Source organism: Nymphaea colorata, chromosome 4 (genome assembly GCF_008831285.2).
Source record: "Nymphaea colorata isolate Beijing-Zhang1983 chromosome 4, ASM883128v2, whole genome shotgun sequence".
Taxonomy (NCBI): Eukaryota; Viridiplantae; Streptophyta; class Magnoliopsida; order Nymphaeales; family Nymphaeaceae; genus Nymphaea; species Nymphaea colorata.
This window is the reverse complement of record NC_045141.1, coordinates 19,675,469-19,697,618: the sequence shown is the minus strand read 5'-3', so window position 1 is coordinate 19,697,618 and position 22,150 is coordinate 19,675,469. Positions and strand designations below refer to the sequence as shown.

Sequence of the window (22,150 nt, the reverse complement as noted above, 5' to 3'; positions counted from 1 at the left end):
ACCAAATCTGCCACAAATGAGATCTGACCCAATTAAATTCCGGTCCAACTTCGAGCTCAGGTCTGGTTTTCTCAAACCAGATCCAAGTCCAACTAGTTAAGATCCAACATTCTCAGACTTGAGGCACAAAAATGTAACGGGTTCAAAGCGATGAGAAAAAACGGATTAGGTTTGAGTTAACTGCACCATAAACACTTCAGGTGAAAGATACTCGACGTTGGCTGGACGCAAACAATTGCCTATATTTTTAAGAATTTATTTGTTATGGACAAAAAGGCTAGAGTGTAAACTAATCTGACTGGTTGCTGAACGGAAGTTGATTATATGCAGTGATACATAAAATATAATTGTGCACCAGGTCGAGGCAGAGTCATAAATTTTTTATGATGAGTCGAATCAAAGTTCTAAATTTTTACTAGCGTCAAAATATCATTTTTTATATAAAACAAATAAAATTTTTTAAAATTTAGATATATTTCTTTTTTAAGAAAAATTTTGAGGTGCATGCAACCCACTTTCAATCCAAATAGCCATTCTTTGACCACGTAGAGAAACTCTTGGCCACAAGATTGGTAGAAACAATATGTGAACCATATGAAAAAGAAGACGTGCACATGAACTTGGGGGCCATAATAGAGGCGAGTTTTATGAAAGAAATCTATATAAAGCAAGTAAAGCAGCTCCGTTGTCCACTAGAGGTCAAGAAAAATGACTCACATTCTCTTGGTCTCCTTCCCAGCCCAAGGTCACATCAACCCAACCCTTCAACCTGCCAAGCTCTTACCTCGCAGAGGCGTTCGTGCCACCTTTGTCACCTCTACTCATGCCCATTTAGTCATCTCAACTGTTGCTTTAGCTGCCAACTGCGGCAGCAACAATGACGATGTGAATGTCCTCCTATCTCTGTCTCTGATGGTTTTGAGCCAACAACAGTTGACATTTTCAAGCCAAACTCTAACAACCCGACCTACTCCTTAATTCGGGCCTTTGGTTTGGCGGATCTCAACCCGCTTCTAGTAGTTTCGGCTCCAACCTTAAAAGTCTAGAAACCAGGACAACCATTTATGGTAATGACTCCATTTATAAATCCTTGAAGATTCCTCATAATTTTCAATACAGTACTAAAGCATTTGGGGCATACAATCGACCCTCCTTAAGGCACACGCATCCACACATGTGAGACCCTAGGTCCGAGTATTGAAACTGCTCTGATACAACTGTAACAACCCGACCCACTCGTGGGCTCAGGCCTCTGGTTTGGCGGATCGCAACCCGCCCCTTAATAGTTTTGGGTTCAACCTTAACTAGGAACCAAGACAACCATTTATGATAATGACCACCTTTATAAACCCTTGAAGATTACTCACAATCTTCAATAAGGGACTAAAACATTTGGGGCATTACATAGACTATCCTGAACAGATCCAGAACATGGCTACCGCTCTCTTGCCGACCATCTCCTTTCCCTTGCTGCCTCCGGCCAGCCCATCAACTGCGTAGTCTACAACTTTCTTCTTCCTTGGGTTGCTCATGTTGCTTCGGAGCTCGACATCCCTTCTACACTCCTCTGGATCCAACCAATCACCCTTCTTGCCATCTACTACCACTTCTTGCACCTGTCCCCACATCTCTTCCTTGATGTTTATAAGGAAATCAAGGTCCCAGGACTGCCACTGTCTCTCAATTCTGATTCCCTGCCATCTTTCCTCTTTCCTGACAATCCCTTCGTCCTTTCGTTGCCTCTAATCACATGTTTCAAGGGATCAAAGAGTCTAAATATTGGTGGGTTCTTGTCGATTCCTTTGAATCACTTGAAGTGGAGACTCTATCTTCCCTGAAAGACCTGGACATGCATCCCATCACTGTCGGCCCGTTGGTTCCGACAGCCTACGTGAGCAAGAAAGATCATAAAGATTCTAGCTTCGGTGGTGACTTAGTAAGCAAAAAGCAAAAAGATGATGGAGGCAAAGTCATAGTCGATTGGCTACACACTAAACCGCCTGCTTCAGTAGTATATGTTTCATTTGGTAGCATGGCGACACTAATAGTGGCTCAGATTGATGAGATTGCCTATGGACTGATAGAGTCGGGCACTACTTCATATGGGTGGGCAGTCGGACCACCAAAGGACTATGGTGGTTTTCCTAGTAGTTCCATGATGTGTTTATGGATAGAGGGATGGTAGTGCAGCCAGGTGGAAGTTCTGGCTCATCCCTCTGTTGGCTGCTTTGTTACTCATGCCGGGTGGAATTCGACATTGGAAGGCTTGGTCTGTGGAAAGCCAATGCCGGTCCCCCTGCTAGCGCCGGGCGGTCGAGAGCTCCTCGGACTTGGGCCTGCCAGGTTGGCCGGTTGGCTTGGACTCCATGGCGTTCCGCGCCTGCCTCCCGCCGCTCCGTGGGGTCGACCCACTCGTCGGCTGGACTCAGGTGCAGTGGGTACCTGTCTACCACGGCCGGTAACAGCTCGGCGAGAGGGAGAGGGGACTCTTCACTCCCCGGACTGCTCGGCGGCTCGTACAAGGACTGGTAGATCTGATGTACCTCGTCTGCTTGGGGCCAGTTGCGCGACGGCGTCTCAGGCCTATTGGGGTAGCAAGGTGACGATGTTGTAGTTTAAGCAGATTAATCATCTGTAGCAGGGAAAAGCTGTTAACTGTCAACTTTGGAAAATTTATGAGAAAATGTTGATGTGACTACAAATTTTTACAGTATCAAAAAGTTGACCGAATGATTTATAGGACAAATGATATACACCATTTTATTCAGTTCATCCTGAATGTTATAATCCTAAACCAATTTGATGCACAAAATTAGAACATCAGGAGAATAAAAACAACCCTCTCTTTTTGGCATCACATTATAACATGCAGCCCAGTTTACATGATCCAGCACTTTTCATCTCTTATCTGACTATTGCTATGATGAGAGTCATGAGACCTCAGGTCATTCGTATTCTAGTATTTCTTAAGAGAACAAGGTCTGACATTCTGTTCTCCAAGAATGGGATACAATTTATGGTTGTTACTAAGCGAAAAAAAAAAAATCAGCCTAAAAGAAAGATGAACATCTCCAAGGCTGGATTGACTATGTTCTATGTGAACAAGCGTCCATGCAAAGATATCCAATCAAGTGATCAGAGGGTCAATTTGATGGAACTGATAACATGAATTATTAATGAAAAAAAAGGAAAAAAATATTGAATTCCATCATCCAAATGTGGGAGAATCAACAGCTTACAGCACATCAAAATCTGACGACCTGAAAGAATAAATTTCTGCTTCAGAAATTGTGACTCAAAGCGTGAATTTAACCAAAAAGTGTTCTGAATCCATTTGTACCACAAGAAAGTTGCTTCTGACTGAAGGCACACAGCGGCACATCTCTCTCTCTCTCTCTCTCTCTCTCTCTCTCTCTCTCACTATATATATATATACAATGATGTATGTAGCATAGATGTAAATTGAGATTTATAATAATGGATACAATAAAATTGCCACATTTGACAAACCTAATCCACTGAGAATACAAGAGTAAATTGACACATCAATATCATAAAGATGATGTTCAACACAATGCAGAAAAAAGCTAAGAAATGCCACTTCCCCAACATCACTCTTTAATATGAAAATATACCTATCTTAATAGTCTACCAATACAACAAAATTCCAAAGACTTTTAGAGCTAAACTTTTTTAACATCCATAGAAGGATGTAATGGGGTAAAATTGCTGATATTCATAAAAGGTTGTTGATGTTAGCACTGTCCATGGCCTTTGTGGATGGAAGAACAAGTTTTTACATCCACAAAGATTTTGACCCTAGCAGAAGCAGTCGCTTTCAGTAGTGATCATTGTCCAAATCATTTTATCCCTTCCAATTCAGGACATCATGTTTCCTAGATAATAACTAATTGCCCTCAAGGGTCTCCTAGCAAATTTATGACATGTGAACATAAATAAGCCTACACTTCAGTTTATTAAAATTAACCTTTATGGTCTTTGGTAGATGCTAACAAACTCACCATATCTCTACACTCCCAAGAATCTAGAGGTCCATAGCAATTGGATTAAAAGATCTCCCGTACATTCTAAATTTTCTCTACTAACTGTCCCTTTCTGTCTCTATCTAATTATATACCCAAATTCAATGTTCAAGTGAACTTGTCAACATCCATTACCAGCTATAATATTAGCTTTGTCCGAGTGTATGTGTGCAGGCAGCTAAATGTGAGGGTGCTCATTTCTATTCTTATTAACCGTGCCCTTTCAGTATGTAATGAGATCTTTTACTTTATTAGGCACGTGAACCTGTGAACATCCACTAATAACCATGACAGCAGTTCTTCTTGTGCATGCATGAGCTACATGTGTGCTTTTGAGTCCCATTTTCAGAACTGAAACACTTTTCAGTTTACTGAAAATTATATATGTGTATGTGTGTGTGTTATAATAAGTAAATAGGTTCAAAATTGTTTTTTCTTGCCTCTAATTTTTATTCCACCACTTTCACTCTCTGATGTGCTTGCTGCACATTTAATCATATTACAGAATTAGTGAGGAAATTTTTTAACTGTATGAAAACTAGTTAGATGCTACTCTTTAATTATATATGACATTTACCTTACGAAGAAACCTTAATCCCTGAGGAAACTCTGACCAAAGCACCTTAATGGCAACCATTTTAGAGTCAATCCATCCCTTGTATACAATTCCCAGACCTCCATTACCAATTTTTAAACCTTGGCTAAAATTGGTTGTTGCCTCAACCAATTCTGTATGTGTGAGTATAGTGTAGTTCTGGAGTTCGGTTTCCGCTCCGAACTCATTCTCCACTTCAGATGGTCCTTCATATTGCTGTCTTAGCATCTCATCTAAGATGCAATGTAAGCTGCCAACTTCAGTTCCAAGTGAATGTTTCTTGTCCCATGCATCTCGTAGCTCTTCTCTCAGTACATTTACCTCTAGTCTCTCTTTAACCAAAGATGCCTCCACAGCTTTCCTTTGTTTCTTTTCTTCTGTAAGCAGATCTTCTGCCAGCTTGCCTGTCCAAGAGAACTTAAAAATATCATGATGGAAACTACAGACAGACTGAACAGAAAAGTAATGACATGCAAAATCATATGTTCTACCATGCATGACCATCACGCCCAAGTTCAGTTACGTACATCAATGTGAATCTACGTGGAAAACCATGTGCTTTGTTGTAATATCATCACGCCCAGACTAAAAAACGTGCATGAATGTGATCCACCAACGTCCGTTACTCATGCAACAGAAATGTCTTGTCTTTGGATTCTCATCACTATTCAAAGACTGCCACATCCCACCACCCCCTCCCTCCCTCCCTTCTCAAACACATGCAGACCCCCTCAGGTGTGCACAAAAACATGTGGATGTCATTTACTTTCAGCAGTGGTCATAAGTTTTATGGCCACCATAAAGTAACTGAATACGTAGACAGCCATAAATATGAATTCCAAATTCATTGTTTTAATTGTCAAACATAAACAAAATACTTGTATCAGTCACTTATGCTGAAGGACAGCAACTTATGAAATTTACCCTGTGTTCAGCCTCAAATGCATCTTGTTCAGCTTTTTGATGCTTCAACATTTCTTGATACCTCTCTTCTTTTGCCTGCCAGAGTTGATCACGCAACTCCTCGATTGTTTTCAAGTCTTCATGTTACAATTTTATGCAAAGAAGGGTTAATTTGAGCTCCGTATGGGTGGATCGTTGCCCTTTGTTCTCCTATGACAATTTAAATGCAAATAAGGGTTAATTTGAGCTCCGTATGGGTGGATCGTTGCCCTTTGTTCTCCTATAACAATTTAAATGCAAATAAGGGTTAATTTGAGCTCCGTATGGGTGGATCGTTGCCCTTTGTTCTCCTATAACAATTTAAATGCAAATAAGGGTTTATATGAGATTCCAAAGGGTAGTGGAAAGTCCGTAGGTTGCTCTCCAAGATTCTAGCTTGCTAATACAAGCTTGCTCTCCAAGATTCTAGCAAACTGTTCTGTTATTGCGTAGGTTGTGAGGATGAACTATAAAAATCATGAGCATTAAATGAAGTACAAGTCTGAACAGAAACAAAAGCTGCCATTTAGAAGGGCAGGCTGATCAGATGCAAACTCCTCATTTGTCCGATTAGCATAATTCAACATGCTATAGTTTCTGCATCACTAGTTACACTGGAGCTAGAGGACCTTTTAATTGACCACTGAACAGTAAAATTTGAAACACTTACTTCGTGCTGCTTCCTGAATTCATCTTGAGCTGCCTTTTGTTGCTTATGTAATCTCTCAAACCCTTCCTCCATTGTTCGCTCCACAAAATCGTGCAACTCGTCCATTGTAACAATTTCACTGCAGAAATAGTTGTTGATTGCAGGTTTCGCCTGCTAGAAATTTCACCAGCCCAGCCCCATTAGTGGCAAAAAGGAAACAACCTACAAGGCTGTTCTCCACACAAAAAAATATGGGAACCAAGTAATCTGATTTAATTCCCTTAGTGCAGATGCATTGGGTCTCGAGTAAAAACAGGGTTTTACATTTGATACCTTAGCAATTCGTGAGCCTGTTCTGTACCATGTCAGACCAAGTCACACAAATCTTTGCTGCTTCTGAGAGATCCTGCACAAATTCAAGATAGTCATAAGAATCTCCAGTATAGGATTCAGAGACTAATTTAAATGCATTTTCTATTCGTTTTCCTAAAAATCCTGAGAACCAGTTCACCAAATATGGTCACCACCATTTCAGTAATGGTTTAGCCTCATTTTCCTTGAACATGCTTTCATGAACCATGTGTGTGTATATGAGTGAAAAAACAGAAAAATTGGAAACATCAATCCATAGAGAATAAGATGTAAAACGACCGTGATGAACACAAGATGGACAGATTGCAGCTGTTTTAGAACAATAAATGTATATCAACTCTTTGGTTATCTGCAAAAGTAAGCAAACTATTCTGCAAGATTGCATACGGAACGGTTACTATTGATACCTTAGCAACTCGTCCATTGTAACAATTACAGCTTTTTTTAATATCACTCTTTAATGCTAAATTACATTATCATTATTTTAGTTAGTACTTAGTGCTTTTCGTTTTTCAATTAAACGGAAGTTCATCTCGTCTTTTTATTTGATAGTTTGTATGAAAAATGTATTTTTATTAAAAATTACAGAAGTTTTATCTCGTTTCTGAAAAAGTTGTACACAAAAGCTTGGCTGGGACCAAGAGTCTCACACAACGAACACGATGTGTCACAGAAATTCGGGAAAAAAAAAATCATGTTCACAATCTCAAAATTACGGCAGCATATTTTTACTAACTATTTTCTTGATGCAAGCTTCAGTTTTAAGTTTTGACGACTCTCAAAAACAAGAGACTCGGATTAAATTACCTTTTGTAGAATTAGCGCCCTCTTATGAGAATCCTCAAATGCCTTTTTCGAAAAATGAAAGAAAAATTATTGGAAATTATCAAACATTAAATGAAAATTATTTTCTTCAACCTGCTCATGTTCAACGGTAAAAACTCCTATTAAAAAATCCGTTTAAAAAATGAAATAAAAGAACCATAAAATTTCATGTAGGAAAGAGTAAGGACGTTATTAATTGAACAAATTTTAAGGAACGCCATCGAGGGTTCAAGTTGGTGGTAGTCTTTTGGCAAAAATGGTGCAGGTGGACATGCAGAAGGCATGTATGTAGCCTATTCGATTCTCATGAGTGCTTATAAACAAAATAACTGGCAGACATGATCTTTACGTTCTTAAACCAAAGCAGTAACAAGAAACTCAAGTTTGTTTCAATGTCTCGATCATATTCTACAAACAAAATTCAAGCTCAGGCATTCATAGATTCATTTTAGAACGCTCCCATAAAAGAAATCTGATTTTTACATTGCAAAACATTTTTTGGGGTTTAAAATAAAGAGATGGCATCCACATGCCTAGTTTAATAAAAAGGAACACACACATACATTTTACAGAATAAGAAATTACCATTTTTTCAAAGAATTTGCAATAGAAACTAATACATTATTCATGAATTTATCTTGAAGATTGTGATAGATTCATAAAACACTGTGTTAGGACATTCCTGCTCATCTAAAGCCATTGTTCTTCCAAAATATGTCTAATTTGCATGAATAATATATCTTTTAATAGGCAACACGAATGCAACATGTGAGGACCACCAATGATAGACCCTTTTTTTTTAAGACAGTCAAAAGATTAGGATATATAACACAGTCAAAAGATTATGATATAAAAAATATCACAAACTTTACTAAACATGTAGAAATACTTATATTAAATGTCATTCAAATAACTAAAGCCCCCCTCACTATCTAAAATTGAAAGTAACACATAGAACAAAATGGACTCGAACCACCACTGTGATTATTAGTTCTTGGGCCGTAGGAAGAGCCGTCGGGGACCCCGGCTGTACACCCTAGTCGGTCCCCCTGCTCGCCCTAGATCTGCTAGCGCCGGGCGGTCGAGAGCTCCTCGGACTTGGGCCTGCCAGGTTGGCCGGTTGGCTTGGACTCATGGCGTTCCGCGCCTGCCTCCCGCCGCTCCGTGGGGTCGACCCACTCGTCGGCTGGACTCAGGTGCAGTGGGTACCTGTCTGCCACGGCCGGTAACAGCTCGGCGAGAGGGAGAGGGGACTCTTCACTCCCCGGACCGCTCGGCGGCTCGTACAAGGACTGGTAGATCTGATGTACCTCGTCTGCTTGGGGCCAGTTGCGCGACGGCGTCTCAGGCCTAGCTGAGCGCGCTGTTGGTGCGGCCGACGACGACCCCGGCTCTGGCCTCGTGGCGTAGAACCGCCGGTAGACCCTGGCATTTCCGGTTCTCCTCGGCCGAGGCCCTGCTGCCGCCTGCTCGGTGTGGTCTGCCGCGGACGAGTGCCACGGCCTTGGGGCAGAGGCTAGGTCGCCTTGGTTCTGCCCGCCCTCGAGGATGGCTAGCATGGCAGCCATCGTATCCCGCTGTTCTGCGGCCATTTGGCGGAGGGAGGCCCACGTTGGAGAGTAATGAGAGTGCGATAGAGAGAGCTTTGAGACGCTTCGGCTCAATTTGATAGTGCAAGTTAAAAGTAAGTGGAGATACGCTCGACAAGGAGGATAAGGGATAAAGAGAAAAGAAAGGAAGAAAACTTCGGCTCACACTCAAATGGTAAAATTAATCCTTTTTTGAACAACCATAAAGATATAAATATGTTCTGTTAGTAGATCATATTTGAACTAAAACCTAAGTATAAACCATCCTCATCAAATCTCCACTCATTTTTAGACATCATCAAAACAGTTGTTCAACCTTTTATTGTTAAATTTAATGGAGTTGAAAAGAGAATATTAAAATTGATCGTGCAAGTTAAAGTAAGTGGAGATATGCCCGACAAGGAAGATAAGGGAGAAAGAGAAAAGAAAGGAAGAAAGCTTAGGCTCACACTCAAATGTTTTATTAGTTGATCATATTTGAACTAAAACCTAAGGGTTTGATGGCCTGGAAATATATTTCTGGAAATGTATTTCTGAAAATATATTTCTTGAAAAAATGGAATGGAAAAAATCTTTCCGATTCTCATTTTGATGTGTGTGTGATGATTGAGAAATATATTTCCAGAAATATATTTCTATGTTTGATGATAAAGAAATATATTTCCAGATTTCCAGAAAATTAATTCTTAGTTTGATAATAAGGAAATATTTTTCCAGATTTACAAAAATTAGATAAATAACCACACCAAATAGATAAATAACTACAATGGCGAGTCTTCTGTACTATATAATTATCAAAAAAGTAATTCTCAGAGTTTGTTGTTAACAAGTTCATATCAAGAGTAAGTTTATAACCTGGTTTTGCAAAGCTACGGAATTGAAAAGCAGATGCTGAAATGGCCACCGGTCTGTATATCTGCAACAAAAAAAATCACACAGCAAGAGATATGTAAGTTTAGAACATCATCCAGTGGTTGCACAACAAAAAATCAGAGTATAGAGAGACTGTGCAATCAATCAAATAAACCAGTAACCTATATTCCAGTTATATGCCTGTTTCCCTGTAATCCCTTCTGCAACACTTCAGCAAGAAGCTTCCCAGCCTTATCTGATCTGCCAGATGAAAATTATTGGTTGATTAAGGAAATTTTAAACATTCATTACAAATCTATGGTGTCATGTAAATCAACAATAGCTGAGAATAAATGCCCACAGCATGCACTTCCACATTATGCTCACTTTAGATGAACAGATACCTGTCCACAGCAGTAGCCCATTTGCTATCTATAAAATTTGTTGCTGCTAGTAATGTGGATGGCTAGGCTAATGCAGCAACAAGGCTACCTAACACTGTCAACATGGCACCTTGTCTCATCAATTCTGTTGTCAGGCCTGCATAAGAAACCAAGTCAATACCATCTCAACAACCAAAAAAGAAGCAGAACTTTTAGGAAAAAAATTAATGCCACTTACTTGAAGTCAGCCAATCCTGTATCGCAGTGCTTACTGCAATCAAGTTTTTTGATTCCCATTGCAAAGCATATCTAAATGCAAGAGCGAACTTGTAAAAAGAAAGTTAAACTTCAACATAGCATAAAAAAGATACTATTAAAGCCTTTAATACAGTATAATCAATAATGGTGCTTCTTAATATGACACCAAATTATAAAACAAAAAAAAAAAAACTAATCTTACTGTATCATTTTGATAAGGAATATAAAGCAATCATTTCTATCTTCAGTCTATTTCCACCATCTTTTGGTAGTAAGTGTGCATTACTAGAAATCATCTACAACTTTACCACTTCATGGGAATGAATATAATATTCAAGAATGAAATAGTGTCATTATAAAAAATTTGGAAACAAAATATGACTATGAAGGTTATCAGGTAACGAAAACCCAAATATCATAAATTAGCCAAATGCATAATGCAACAGAAACTGTTTGAAAGAACGCATTTTATATAGTGATAGGCCAGCATGTTATATCATTCATAGAATTGCACAGTTGTCCAAGCTAAGATGAAAATAATTAGTAAATAACACAAAAAAATCACAAATTAATAAAGTCAAGACACACTCACAAGAAAAAATATCAATAAACTAGAGGCAACTAATGCAATTGCCTAAGAATGATATTACCTCTCCAAGCATCCCCTTTGACCTTCCCATGGTCTTAAGAAATCATCCTCTTCGAAGGCAAATCCTGAGACCATGATGCCAACAGCTAGACGCTGCAAACATTTTGTGTGAATATTGAAACCACGCATTTGATGGAAATGTAATCCTCAACATTTTGAAAAAGCCTGCTTTAGACATGGGTCAACGGACACTCTTTGTTCTTATCCAATTCGCAAGGGTTGTTAATTTCTCATATTTACATTAAACTACAACATGTGTTCAAATTGCTTCAGATTTATCCATTTGGTTTGTTTGATTGTATGGTATGTTTGATAGTCTATTGACTTGTTGTTGAATTTTGGTTTTTTTAGAAAACGTAAGGCGGGTCATCTCCAGCAGCAGCATCTTTTATTTCTTGAATATGACGCAAATTTGTTGTAGAGAAAGCGAATCTCCAAGCCAAAGAAGGTCGAGAGTTCGATCCAGCAATTCAACAGAGAGCAAGTAAAGCCTTCAGCTCTGCAAAGGAGGTTGGGCCGTGCGGAGGGCACAAAGCTCATGAACTTTTCAAAATGCAAGTTTAATTTTTTTTTTTTTTCTTTTTAAGAAACTTACACTCTTTGAAGATTTGACCTAAGCATTCAAAAGCTCCCCAAGATGGAAAAATGTATCGAAACACAGTTCTTGTTTAAGTTCGAAAGAGGTTTTGAGGGTTTGATTTCTAGCGTTAGTCATGCAATGAAGTTTAAATAATCATCAGGTATAAAGATGCACTATCAAATCTTAGTTCTTGCATGGGGTATGAACATCGGGTCACCACCAAACTTTGTTGGGCTGCAACGCAGCTCTTCTCCCGACCGGGCAAGTTGGCGGGCTAGGACAAGCCCCGTAGATCATAACAAGAGGTCACTTCATATCAGGGGCAGAGGAAGGAGGGGTCTGCCTAGCAGGGGCGGAACCATGATTTTTCTTAAAGGCAGGGCCGACAGTCTAACCTCTGGATCTGGGTAGGGTCAAATTGAATTCAACTCTAAAAAATACATTGCGCACTTAAAAAATTATATTTTTTTTAATGTAATTTTATTTTTTCATTTGCTAGGGTGGGCCCATGGCCTAGGCGGGCCCCCCTTCCCTCCGCCCCTTGCTAATTGAATTGTGCAATGTATTTTTTAGATTCAGGTTTAGTTTAACTCTACCCAGATAAATTCATTGGACCGTTTGGCTCGCCCCTGAAAAAAAATACTCGCTTCACTCCTGATTGATATGTTGTATGAAGTTCTTGCTTAGGTTGGTACTTGCAATAATTTTGTAAAAATCATCAGGTCAAACTATTTTTCCTTATTAATTACCTGAGTTCCAATTGTTTCATTTGCGAGACATTTTTTTGTTTATTAATCTTATCCTATGCTCGATCATGACAGTAACGCCTCCCATTCAAACACGATGCATGTCAAATGAATGAACTCCACACTCTTCTTAATGGATGAAAGGGATGGAGCTAGATATAAATAAGCAAATACTTGGGTGACAACCAATGTATGAATGGCTAAATTTTGTGGGAGTGGGACTGTGGACTGTGTGGGCAGCTGCCCACACTTGCTCCTCAACTGAGACCCCACAGTTCCAATGCAAACCTGCTGAGGCCTCCCAAGCCTTCATTGAGAAAAACCAAAGGGAAATTTCAGGCCAAAGGCCTCACTACCAGAAAGCAGCACTCCCTGCATCTGTTTCAGAAAACAGCTGCGACCATCAGATTTAACAGAAAATCTGGGAAGATTTCTTGATCTCGGATGTGGATCAAAGGAGCTACATGATATATGATGGGCATCTTTTCAGCAACAGAGTAAATTCTTTCCTCATTCTTAAGAGGCAGTTTGGCCGTTGAACCATAGTTTGAGTATTTCATGTGTTTACTTAAAAGCAGATTTATAAAACACTAAGTTTCAGCAGAATATTAATAAAGTGTTCTAACTTTATCCAAACAGCCCCTAAAAATTTCGCCATGACAAGTTTCTTACCTGCTAGACAACGAAAGAAAAAGGGCAAATGGAGCGAAACAGGAGATTGGGGTCTAGATGCAACAAAACGTGTCAACTTAAATATTTTTTATCATAAAAAAATGTAAAAAATGAAGGATCCAAGGATCGGGGTTTTGAACCCGACGTGAATCGAACACGCAACCTTCTGATCTGGAGTCAGACGCGCTACCATTGCGCCACGGATCCGTGGATGTTATGTTTAGCTTTAACTACTTTTTTCTGAGCAAACTTTTATCCTGTTCCGACCACCTAAAGTGAAAGAATTTGCGCATCTCTTGACATTTCCAAATGTCATATAATTTTTCTCCGGTAGCTTTCTTTCATTGCTTTTGCTTTGGTTGACGGAATGTCAGATTTTATGTGCTACCATTTGTTTACTCTTTCTCTCTACGGCCGGCATCTGCCCAACGAGTTTGTGAATTGTTCAATCTTGACCTCGCCATTCTATTGCAGGCTGTAAAGAAATATAAGCGTTCTTTGCCTTTTTCTTACTGTGGACTTCTGTTGTATTGTCACTATCACATTCTCTTATATTTATATAGTACATCTTAGAAACAGAAATTTGAACTGAATTTGTCTTGAGGCTTCAATCTTCAAGAAAGTAAAAAAATAAGGTTTCCTCATTCCTGCACCGAGTCAGCCACAGAAACTAAAAATTTAGATCAAGCAATGCAAGGGAGATATCTGATCCAATTCTGGGTCTTTGCATGACGCCAGGAATTTGGTGGTCTTTGCAAACACAAAGATCTGCAGGAAAAATGCTGTAATTGGTAGTGATTGAGAAAAATCAGATTCGTTTCCAATTCAGTATTACGACCAACTGAAGATTTGATGAAACAATTCATGGAACTCCTAAAGTTTGGGAGATCTTGACGTTAAAACTATTTACGGGCTAATTAGGGGGTTGGGCTTTTAAGAACTTAAGATTTGAAAAAGGTCAGGAGTTCAATACCTGATCTACAACACTTCTACCCAGTATTTGGAGAGCTAGTGCATCCTCATACATAGCTGTTGCTTCAGCCATGGCAAGTTGGCAACGGCAACCTGTGTGAACTAAAGAGTTACTCCATTAATGCTGTTATTGTCACGGGTGCTAGCAGACAAAAACACCTTCATCCCCTTTTTTTCTCGGCCACGAAGGCTGTCTCTGTACTCCATGGGCCTCACAGGTGCATTTGGCCAACTTGAAGGAAAGGGGGACGGCGACCTGTGACGGTGAGAGTACCAATGAAGGTCCGGTCACCGGTAGAGAGAGATGTTGCACTGACAAGAAAATGAATAGTCTTCATGAACCAATATGTAAGTAAAATGAATTATTGTTTTGGCCCGTATGGGCAAATGGCCCACACAAGCCGACACTCTGCCTGCGCCTTGGCCTCTTTGAACTTCTGGCAGACTTTTCATACATGAGAAGTGAGTGAGAAGAAAAGAGGACACCAAACACCAAATTTCATTCAACGATAGCCGCGGCCTGTGATCCCCACAAACAAACGACGGTGGCCAACAAGCCAAACTTCTGAGTTCTCAAGGAAAGACGATCTGAAATCAAGTTTAAAATGCAAACCTAGATGCTCACAGAAAACCCTTTTTAACGGCCTCAAAAATCGCTCTAGTTTACAACAAGATGGTCGCAGAAAATATTTTGATCTGATGCCAGGCCATGATATTCAATGAAGAAGGCTACTTCTAGCAGTTCTTATTAGTAGAGTAAGAAGAAGACAGGCCGACATTTCAGCTGGAGGTACATACATGATGATGCCTGTGATTTCTGACTATTGCTGAGGGTTTTCTTTTGAGCTTGAAAGGGGCTTCTAGTTTTGCTGGTAGTAATAGTATGTGTTCATTTTCAAGACAAAGTTACATTCAGCCTATCATCTATTAAGTAGTTTTCCCTCGTAGCTTCCTTTGTCTGTTGCTGCTCAGAACTGCGGCTTGTTCACCTGCTGATGAAGACAGAACACATTCAGAGTTGGTTGCTGGAAGCTGAGATTGTACATGCATCATTTGTTTAATCTTTCTCTCTGTTGGTCTCTCTGTATAGCTGCTTGTGAGCAGAATCATCCTACGGCATTAATTTTGTGAATTGTTCAATTTTGCTCTGGCCATTCCATTGCTGTAGAGAAATATAAGCGTTCTTTTCTTTTCGATTATTGTGGATGGTGGACTCCCGTTGCAGTTGCATTGTCTTATCTGGTGTTTCTTGTTACATCAAGCTATTGGCACTTATTAAGCTTCGGTATCACATGCTTTTATATGTGTTTTGCATGCTGAAGATTTTAATCTTCGCCATGTAACTTATTTGGTATATTTTAAAAAAATATTTGAACTGAATGTTGTCTTAAAGCTTCAATCTCCAAGAAAGTATTAAATTGTGATTTCTGGCACTATAAGTTACCACGGAGGCTAACAGTTCAGATCAAGCCAGATGTGCGATCAAATCCTGGATCCACTTAATGGGATTTACGTGAAAGCGCCAACTGAGATTAATAAATGAACGCAGATCCAATAGTGTTTTGCATGTGAATCCAAATCACATTGCGTGATGAACGTAAAAAATAAATAACAAAACTGCAAGAATTTGGATAAAATTTGGCATGTACTTCACTAAGAAAAACATACGAATGCATGACCCCAGGAATTCTGTGGGCCTAGAAAACAGAAAGACAGGCAGAAAAAATCCAGGTTCCCATTTGGGGTTACAAATGGAGCCGATATTTATAGGCAGAATGATATAGAGAATCAGATTCGGTTCCAATTCGGTACAGCAAAAAATGGAGAAACTACTAGGATTCATCCAAGCCATTTGGATCCTTAGATCCATAAATGGGGATCATTATTGCGGCCAACTGAAGATTTGATGAAACTATTCATCAAACTGCAAATGTTTGGGAAAGACCTTGAGTTTAAAAGAGTAACCACTGATTGAGGGGCTGCATTTTCAAGAACCTCATATCTGTAAGAGGCCAACAGTTAAATACCTGATATGTTATAATCAAGACGGGAAACTGAGAAGAGAGGAAAAAAAGAAAGATAAGACACTTACAATATAAAGATACACCCAAAAAAAAAAAAACCGTAAGAGAGTCCTTAAATTTGACGCAGTTTGGCTCCGCGTTACAATGGTGGCAACCCGGCTCACTTCGGTGGCCAGTATAGAGGTGCCAAGATGAATTGCTGAATCCACTGATTGGCTGATTCGATTCAAAATTCGACTTCTAGAACACTGGTTCGGCGATAACGGCCAATACCCAATATTGGGATAGCTAGTGCCGCAGCACCAGAGCACATCAAAACAGGTCCCTTACTTCAGCCATGGCATTAGCAAGCTATGTGAATTGATGAGTACGTCAGTGCTGTTATTGTCACGGGTACTAGTTACAATAGCAGACGAAAATACCACATCGCTATCATCGTCATCTCTTTTTCTAGGTCATAAAATCTTGTCCCTGTCATCCATGGGGCCAATAGGGACAATACCACTAACAGAAGCACACTACCCACAATAATCGAAAAGAAAAGAACGCTTACATTTCTCTACAGCAATGGAATGGCAACAAAACTGAACAATTTACAAAACTAATGCCGTAGAATGATGATTCTGTTCACAAGCAGCTATACAGAGAGACTAACAGAGAGAAAGATTAAACAAATGATGCATATACAATCTCAGCTTCCAGCAACCAACTCTGAATGTGCTCTGCCTTCATCAGCAGGTGAGCAAGCCGCAGTTCTGAGCAGTAACAGACAAAGGAAGCTACGAGGGAAAACTACTCTATAGATGACAGGCTGAATGTAACTGTCTTGAGAATGAAGACATACTATTACTACCAGTAAAACTAGAAGCCCCTTTCAAGCTCAAAAGAAAAACCTCAGGAAGAATCAGAATCACAGGCACCATCATGTATGTACCTCCGGCTGAAATATCGGCCTTTCTTCTTCTTACTCTACTAATAAGAACTGCTAGAAGTAGTCTTCTTCATTGAATAACATAGCCTGGCATCAGATCAAAATATTTTCTGTGAGCATTTTAATGTGGAGTGACTACTGAGACTTGAGGAACAAAAGTAATCGTTGTCACAGTTGATCATGAAGAGACAATCTCCAATGACAGGGCAGAAGCAGGTATATCATCAGGAGGATTCAGACGATAGGCAAAGACAAACAGAAGAGTTGAGCTTGACACTGAAGATTGAATTTTTCATGTCACGTGGTCAAGGGCATAAAATACAAAATTATGTCATAAAGAGAAATTTTACAAATACAAGGCAGCATGCAAGCCTTGATATATGGATGTCAGGTGAGATGGTATGTCACACTTCATTGACTTCAAACTAAATCAAATCAAGACTGAAGGATTAACTGATCAACCAGGCACTTGGCACATGGCCTTTCAAGTTTCAAAAGAAGGTAAGGTAGTATCCTAAAATGGATCTCTCAAAAAGCAAACCTGATTGCACACTGCACAGCTATCACTCCTTTCCATCCATTCTAGAATGCATGAAAGATGAAAATGATGCCCACAATTGGATACTACTCTCGGATTCTCCTTGTCATATTCTGCAGAATAACAGAGAGAATTAGAAATACAAAAAATTCTCACAACATTCACACTCCCAAAAAAATCAGAAGATAGCATCATTCCTTTTAGCTTGTGCAGTTACGTTTACATTTTTCAAACACCATCCATACATTTAAAGATTTGCACACCTATAGGAAACTTCTTAGTACAAGTCAGCAACAAATGCTTGTTACCAAAAACAGTAAATTCTCACAGAAAAGCAAAGAAAGACACAAACGAACCTCCCAAAGAAATTTTAAAACTGTAAAACCCAAAACTTACTGAAAATGGCTGGACAGTGAAAAGCAAATCATTTCTGGAATTCTTTGGACAAGTTTCATCATTTCATTCTTATATCTCACAGAAGAATATAATCAGAACTGGAAGTATCCCATATGTAAGTTACGTGTGTGTATGTGATTTGGATGTGTTCCTGAGGGGAAAAAAGCTTTAAAGAAGTGGAGACTTGAGCATAATAAGGAAAAAGTAATTGAAGTCACCATTATCAAGACAACAATAGGAAAACAGAAAAAAGATATAGCCGACCAAGAAGCCTTTATATTTTATCAGACTCAATTAGGCTGCTGAATGGACATAACTTCCTGCTGTAAGCTGAAAGGAAGAAGACATTGTAGTACCTTCAAGACAAATAGGGCAGACATCCTCTTCATCGTTAACCAAAGGAAAAGGTCCATCTAACTTGGAGTTCTTTTCATCCACTGGTGGTCCAGACAAAGGGTCATCTAAGATCTTGACATCTGATCTCTTCAGATCCTCACGCATTCCACTAAGAGTATCTTCAATTGGTTGAGCATCTGCTATTTGAACTGGAGATGTCTTATCAGATGTATCCACAGCATCATGTGGTATGTGTACAAGTCCTACATCTAGTGTTTCAGCTGATGGAAGTAATTGTGTATTTGTTCCAAGATTTGTATCAACCAACACATCAGTAGATTCTACTGAGATTCCATGTAGTGAAAAAGGTTCATGATCCAACGAAGCATGTGGGTACTGCATAAAGTTATTCAAACTTCAATCAAATTTCAAGTTAAGAATAAGCCAAATATGATGAACAAATGTCAACTGCCATGTCATAATACATGGGAAATTTAAAAAAAATCCACATCACATGGGTGTGGGTGCAGATAGGTGTAGGTGCGGCATGGGTACAGGCGTACAGCCATCAGAGCAATTTCAAAAAACTCAGGTGCTCTGCGGGCATGTGTGTGTGCACAAATTTTTAAGAAAAGAAAGAGGTAAAAAAGACTGACAAAATCAAAGAATATGAAAAAGTTTTAAAAGGTTTGAAGAAAGAGATAAGATGGACTCAGTCAAAGTTGACAGTCCAAAATTAGCCAAAAGAGCACAAAGGGTGTTTTGCTACATTTGATGTGGCTCTGACCATGTGCAAAGTCACACTCATGTGATGAAGTGTGGACAAGGGTCAGCCTGCCTTTTGAATGTGTCCGTGTGATACAGCACAAAATCCTGCCCCATAGCGCAAATAGTACATGCACAGACAAACTCCTCCCATACCACAAATTACTGCAACCGATAGCAATGGAGTTCCAAGATATATGTAGTTGCAAGGAAGAGATGATAGCCAACATCAGCAAATAGAATAAAATCAAAATAGCTCCAGCAAAAGAAGGTAGCTCCTTGTTTACTGTCAAATCAAGTGGAACACTGAAGGGAATACAGCCCTTGTTTTTCATACAAGTCTTTCCTTTACAAACTCACCATTATTCATTTCAGTAAATGAAAAAAGTGAACAGAAGAATATCTATAACCACAAAAAGGTGCATAGAATATTGCCTAGAATGCATTATAAATTACTGTGGTTTAATTTTTTTTAGAACTTAGTGCATCCAAAAGGAGAAAAGAACCTTTAACGCACCCATTCCTCACTACATATATATATTGATTTTTGCACTAAAGTATTTACAAATAGAACCATACAACGGACCTGACCTCAACAAAATCAAGTTTTTCCACATTTCTTCAACCTCAAAGCCTTAATCTCCAACTTGGAAAGCAATGCATTAAAACAATTTACAAATACCTTTGCCAACACCATCCGTACTGCCAATGCAAAAAAAGAAGCCTAATAGTGGCTTGGAAAATCTGGTTCTTGAAAGTTGAAAATGAAGACTTTCAATACATTTCTAGTATTTTAATGTTACTAATATGGAAAACAGAAACGAAAAAAGGAACTTTCTCTCAGGAAAAATGAATTGAATTTGACATGAAAATGTAGAACTAAACAGGCATGGTCCATTTGGAAACAAAATGTAGATTTCTCAAAATAACAAAAAGCATAGGGAAAACCCTGAAAAATGAAATATAAACAAATAATACAGGGACCAGTTTAATTAACAGAGATATATCCAACAAACTTTTCAGGAGACAGGTTTCAAGCTAAATCCGGTGCCTATAAGCAACTTCTACAACATAGGAAAGAAAAGAGACAGAAAAGCTTGTAACATGCACATAAAAACACAGAGAGCTTACATCCAAGGTGAAGCCCATGTACAAACCCAACATGGGAGTGGTTGGGACATGATAGTATTTCAATGCAAAAAATACTATATATTGTACTACAAGAAGAAAGTTAGTAGAGACTACACGAACATTCTGAGATCCTTGTTGCCCTCCATCCAATGCAACACTTTTAGAAGAGAAACAGCAACCGCCCATTATTTATGGGTTTGATCTCAAGTCCACTAACTGCTCTTCTGATCAAACTGTACCTGGACCTATTCCATGAAAGAAAAAAGACAAGGAAAAAATAACAGAACTCCTAAATCAAAGATAATCAAGGCAATTGAAATCGTCTGTTTTCAGAAAATGTGCAAATAATCAAAATTCAAGATAGTCGCATGCTTCCTTCAAAGATACTCATCCTAAGAAAATAGAATATTTAGAAAATGAAGCTGAATGAGGAGACAAGGTCAGGCAAGAAACAAGTGATTAATCATCCACACAAGGTTTAAACTCACAAATGGACAATCAAGAAAGCAACAATAGGGAGCATGCATACACACTACACAGAATCGTACAAGAAGCACCATAACGTGACTTGTTCTGTCAGTTCATATCTGATAATGATATAACGCATCTTTGGTTGCAAAAATAAACAACTAACGTTTGGCACACCTTTCATAAAAAATTATGTAAGACATGGCAAGATTAGTTATAGAAATAGAACTTAAGGCTCTTTTTTGGAAGGCTTTCTTCATTCAAATGGAGATATTTCTTGAATATAATGTAATGAAGTTCCATCCAATTTTATGGAGTTTCCAACCCCACAAATTGTTTGGAGGGTCCTTCCAATTTCCAAACATTTTTGTGGATTTACCAACCCCACAAATTTTATGGAATCTTTATCATCTAAAACATTTTTCTTGTTTTTAATTCGGTAAACTTTCATTTCTTTCCCCAAATCTTTAAGTGTCAAAATTGACTCAACATTTTATTCAAAGGTCTATCGCAAGCTTGGGCCTTCTAAGATGTAGCTGGAGACCAGTACGGCAACGTACAAACTTCATCGGGCATATCGGTTCTCTCATCCATATGTATCGCTTGCTTCATGCCCAGGACCACGTAGGATAACCACCCGAACGCAGCCAAAGTAATACAGCTTTTCGTAACAGCCAAAGAAGGAAAATGGTTCACACGATAGAAACATGTAATAGACAGGACCTACCCTCCAAATTTGAAAAAGGAAGGGGTATAATGAAGAAAAGAACCCGCTTCGCACGCCAGTGACCAGGAAAATCTCAGTGAAATTCACCTGGACCAGAAAAGTTGATAAAGGGTGGCCAAGAAGCCTCCCTTCTCCACTGAATACTTCTACTTTTCATTTTCAAGATAATCACAAAACTCTCAAAGCAAGAAAAAACGTCATCTCACGGCCACGATACTCCACCTGATTCCATTTAACAATACAGCCAAAACGGACGACCAACATAAAGCTTTAGAAAACTAAAACGGCATAATAATATCCACAATTCGAATAGAACCGAAGCAGGACACAAGCAAAACGAATTTATCGACGCCCAAGAAACCATCAAGAACAATCAAGATCGAAAAACCAATATCCCCAGCAGCAGTCATGATTCATCACAGGTGTCCCCGAACTCAAAATAAAGAAAGAAGTTAATGGAACAGTGAAACCTCTAAGGAATCCTTGAGTACCCAAAACTGAGCAAGAAAATGAGGAAAAAAAAGATCCCCTTACCGAGTTCCTAGGAACGCTAAGGTTGAGTCTTCGGCAGGGCCTTTCCGAGAAGAAGAGGGAAAAAGCAAGAAGGAGACATGGCGTCTCCCGCCATCTCTCCACCCTCTCTGCCCACCTCCTCTTTCCCTCCCTTTTGCCTTCCACACCGAGTGACGAAGACTATAAAAAGGAGC

General features: G+C 39.2%; 2 protein-coding genes, 2 long non-coding RNA genes and 1 other non-coding gene across 10 annotated transcripts; 1 reads left to right on the top strand and 4 right to left on the bottom strand.

The window, feature by feature from the left end:
- Positions 1-614: 614 nt before the first annotated feature.
- LOC116253226 (uncharacterized) lies at positions 615-2,888 on the top strand. The gene is made up of 3 exons (XM_050077600.1): positions 615-726; positions 1,423-1,837; positions 2,191-2,888. The coding sequence occupies exons 1-3, from the start codon at positions 615-617 to the stop codon at positions 2,612-2,614; spliced, it is 951 nt and encodes a 316-aa protein (XP_049933557.1). The 3' UTR covers positions 2,615-2,888.
- Positions 2,889-2,971: 83 nt separating this feature from the next.
- LOC126409993 (uncharacterized) lies at positions 2,972-9,072 on the bottom strand. Of its 4 annotated transcripts, none has more exons than XR_007573166.1 (3): positions 6,251-9,072; positions 4,621-5,042; positions 2,972-3,260 (listed from the first exon to the last, which is right to left on the bottom strand). It is a non-coding gene; the product is annotated as an uncharacterized LOC126409993 (long non-coding RNA). The 4 variants fall into 4 exon arrangements; XR_007573169.1 differs by lacking the exon at positions 2,972-3,260 and adding an exon at positions 5,563-5,678 and having other exon boundaries at positions 3,278-5,042; positions 6,247-9,072; XR_007573168.1 differs by lacking the exon at positions 2,972-3,260 and adding an exon at positions 5,563-5,751 and having other exon boundaries at positions 3,278-5,042.
- A 1,205-nt stretch (positions 9,073-10,277) lies between these two features.
- Positions 10,278-11,250, bottom strand: LOC116252230 (uncharacterized). The gene is made up of 3 exons (XR_004172098.2): positions 11,159-11,250; positions 10,489-10,559; positions 10,278-10,407 (listed from the first exon to the last, which is right to left on the bottom strand). It is a non-coding gene; the product is annotated as an uncharacterized LOC116252230 (long non-coding RNA).
- Positions 11,251-13,290: 2,040 nt separating this feature from the next.
- Positions 13,291-13,362, bottom strand: TRNAW-CCA (transfer RNA tryptophan (anticodon CCA)). The gene has a single exon. It is a non-coding gene; the product is annotated as a tRNA-Trp (tRNA).
- Positions 13,363-16,684: 3,322 nt separating this feature from the next.
- LOC116253624 (probable E3 ubiquitin-protein ligase RHB1A) lies at positions 16,685-22,106 on the bottom strand. Of its 3 annotated transcripts, none has more exons than XM_031628548.1 (5): positions 21,978-22,106; positions 20,363-20,493; positions 18,373-18,748; positions 17,624-17,733; positions 16,685-17,169 (listed from the first exon to the last, which is right to left on the bottom strand). In XM_031628548.1, the coding sequence occupies exons 2-5, from the start codon at positions 20,432-20,434 to the stop codon at positions 17,137-17,139; spliced, it is 591 nt and encodes a 196-aa protein (XP_031484408.1). In that variant the 5' UTR covers positions 20,435-20,493; positions 21,978-22,106; the 3' UTR covers positions 16,685-17,136. The 3 variants fall into 3 exon arrangements, with proteins under 3 accessions (XP_031484408.1, XP_031484409.1, XP_031484410.1); XM_031628549.1 differs by having other exon boundaries at positions 20,369-20,493; XM_031628550.1 differs by lacking the exons at positions 20,363-20,493; positions 21,978-22,106 and adding an exon at positions 20,249-20,359.
- Between the last annotated feature and the right edge of the window lie 44 nt (positions 22,107-22,150).